This window comes from Rhagoletis pomonella, unplaced genomic scaffold (assembly GCF_013731165.1).
Source record: "Rhagoletis pomonella isolate Grant_MI unplaced genomic scaffold, Rhpom_1.0 Rhpom_scaffold_00001, whole genome shotgun sequence".
In the NCBI taxonomy this organism is placed as follows: Eukaryota; Metazoa; Arthropoda; class Insecta; order Diptera; family Tephritidae; genus Rhagoletis; species Rhagoletis pomonella.
The window spans coordinates 1,622,916-1,625,229 of NW_023458555.1; the positions used below are offsets into that span (position 1 = coordinate 1,622,916).

Below are 2,314 nucleotides of genomic sequence, written 5' to 3' on the forward strand. Positions count from 1 at the left end.
AACTTAGAGCTGTTTACGAATGGTCCTCCCTTGCAGTTTGTGTGGAAGTGTGCGGTGACTGGTGTTGCTGGGAGCATGGCGTCTGTCTCCTGGACGAAAGTGTAGCGTGGCCGGGGGCTGCGGTGCTTACTCGAACTCGAATCGGTACGCGATTTATGACCCGGCGGTTGCATTGGATGACAACTACGTGCACACCAACCGACCGGAAATATATCCCGGGAGTCGTAGCTACACCAGTAGTCGAACGCTCCGCGCCACCCATCGAATGTCACATGAATTTGGTCGTCTTTAATCGCATCAACCGTCGCACAGCAAATCAGTTGAGGATTTTTCTTGTCGACCGCCTCGAGCTTTTGGCCAACTTTGAAGAGATTCTCCAAGGGGCCTGGCGGCTCCGGCTGGAAAATCTCTTCCGGTGCAACCATTGCGTTATTTAGTATCTTGCACAGGTAACCGGGCCAGCTGGAGGCATTCATGCGAAAGCCGAGTGGTGGTTGCAACATGCCGCCGTTCTTCTCACAGTGCCCAATCGCATGGATCTCATTCGAGTCGACTAAGCGCCAAAAATCATTTTGACTGTCACTGCCATCCAAGCGCAGTCGCAGCCGAGATCCGAGCACTCCCACAACCGTCGCAATACATGTCGATGTAACGTTACGCGGATCCAATGCCTCTAGTTTCATGCCAATTTTAAAATCGTTGATTGGCGGATTTAGCGCTTGCTTAAAGCAATCTGGTGGTGCCGCCACACTGCCAGTTTCCTAAGATAGCAGAGAAATATTAAATATTTAAATATAAAAAAATAAGCAACGCCTAAAAATTACCTCTAAATAAGCATCCCAATCAAATACGTGGAAACTCTCATACTGAAATGGACCGGTTGGAGTGCAGGAACCACCGCCAATTGATGACAATTTGCCACGTTCCGAATCGCCACGTCCACCAACGCCGCCGCTGTTATGTTGTCTCGTTGAACCGTTCTTTTTCTGATGTTTGTTCATGCACATTACTGAACAAAAATCTTTATTTGGCGCGCCTTCCCTTATGACATTATCGCATTGCGTGCAGGCGCCTTTGTTGTAGGCTTTCCGAAATTCTGCAATGCACGTTTCCGAACAGAATTCCTTCTTGCCGTTCTGTGTGGGTAGCACATACTGTAGCAGTTGCTTACTTTCGCCGCACCACGTACAAGTGGCGCGTTTGGCCGGTCGCCCACGAGAGCGCTGATTGCCATTGTTATTTTGGCCTGATGATGTGGGCGTGGAGGACGCAGTGGTCGAAACTCCAGTACCGTTCGAGCTCGTATTACTGCTATTTGACTCCCTTCCGCCCGACATTGCTGTCGTTTGAAACCTATATCGTATTTGTGGCCCGCTCCTATAATTATTTTATGGTTCTTATTAACTCGTATAGCTTTCGCCGGTGGCAAGCTCGTTGACTTACGACGCCACACACAAACACAGCTTATTCTAAATTTCGGTTCGGCAAGTCTTTCTCACTTTTACTGATTGGCGAAAAGAACTTTCGCAAAAATGGAATAATTATTATCATTTTACACTTTCAATGCTTTTTACACTAGCGCCAGCCATTTAGCGAGATTCTTTTTCATTGCAGTGGATTCTGGATGGATTCTCGGCGTTTTGCTGTACTGCCTATTGCCTTTCAAAATGTCAAATTTGGCGTTCTTTCATTTTCTCCCACTCTCTCTCGCTCTAACCACTAGTGAGCTCTTTTTAACATTATGCCAAGCGCGTTCTACGCTTTATTTTTCCAATTATCACGTAATAAGTTTTTCATAGATATTTTTGTATAATTTTTACTAGCAAATAGTTCACCAAGTTTTATTAAATGTTTTATTATTTTACAAGCAAGTTAATCTTTCTGCACACGTATATATTCGCGAGGAATTTTCTATGTTTTTCCACAGAGCTGCAGGCAAACAGAACGTTTGACGTTTCTGACGCAAATTCGCAACAGGGTTACCAACTCTTACGCCTGCCGATTTCGTCGAAACAAATCCCTTTGCGAAATTCGCTTTAAATAAAATTCCATTTCTGCTCATCTTTTAATAATCGCTTGAGTGAAAAAATATAATGCAACTAAAAAAATAAATTAACAGACAAACGAGCAAAGAAATTCTGCACTCGACTTTTACAGCATATCTACTCGAGCGGTTGTAACTAGGGGCTTCCATGATAAAAAATTATCATGGGAGCTTCTAGTGATATCTTCATACTTCCATAAAACCATCAAGAAAAAACTAAAAAATTTGCGTGTTGTAACATTGATATCCCGCTGCTAACTACTAATATAC

General features: G+C 44.1%; 1 protein-coding gene across 1 annotated transcript in view; it reads right to left on the reverse strand.

The window, feature by feature from the left end:
- LOC118750203 (polycomb protein Scm) overlaps positions 1 to 1,959 on the reverse strand; it is a 4,833-nt gene extending 2,874 nt beyond the window's left edge. The window contains exons 1-2 of the mRNA XM_036484931.1: positions 825 to 1,959; positions 1 to 761 (exon numbers count right to left, since the gene is read on the reverse strand). The exon at positions 1 to 761 is cut by the window's left edge and continues 1,034 nt beyond it. Of these exons, the coding sequence (XP_036340824.1) occupies positions 1 to 761; positions 825 to 1,337 (1,274 nt within the window). The 5' untranslated portion in view covers positions 1,338 to 1,959. The remainder of the gene's footprint in view (positions 762 to 824) is intronic.
- Between the last annotated feature and the right edge of the window lie 355 nt (positions 1,960 to 2,314).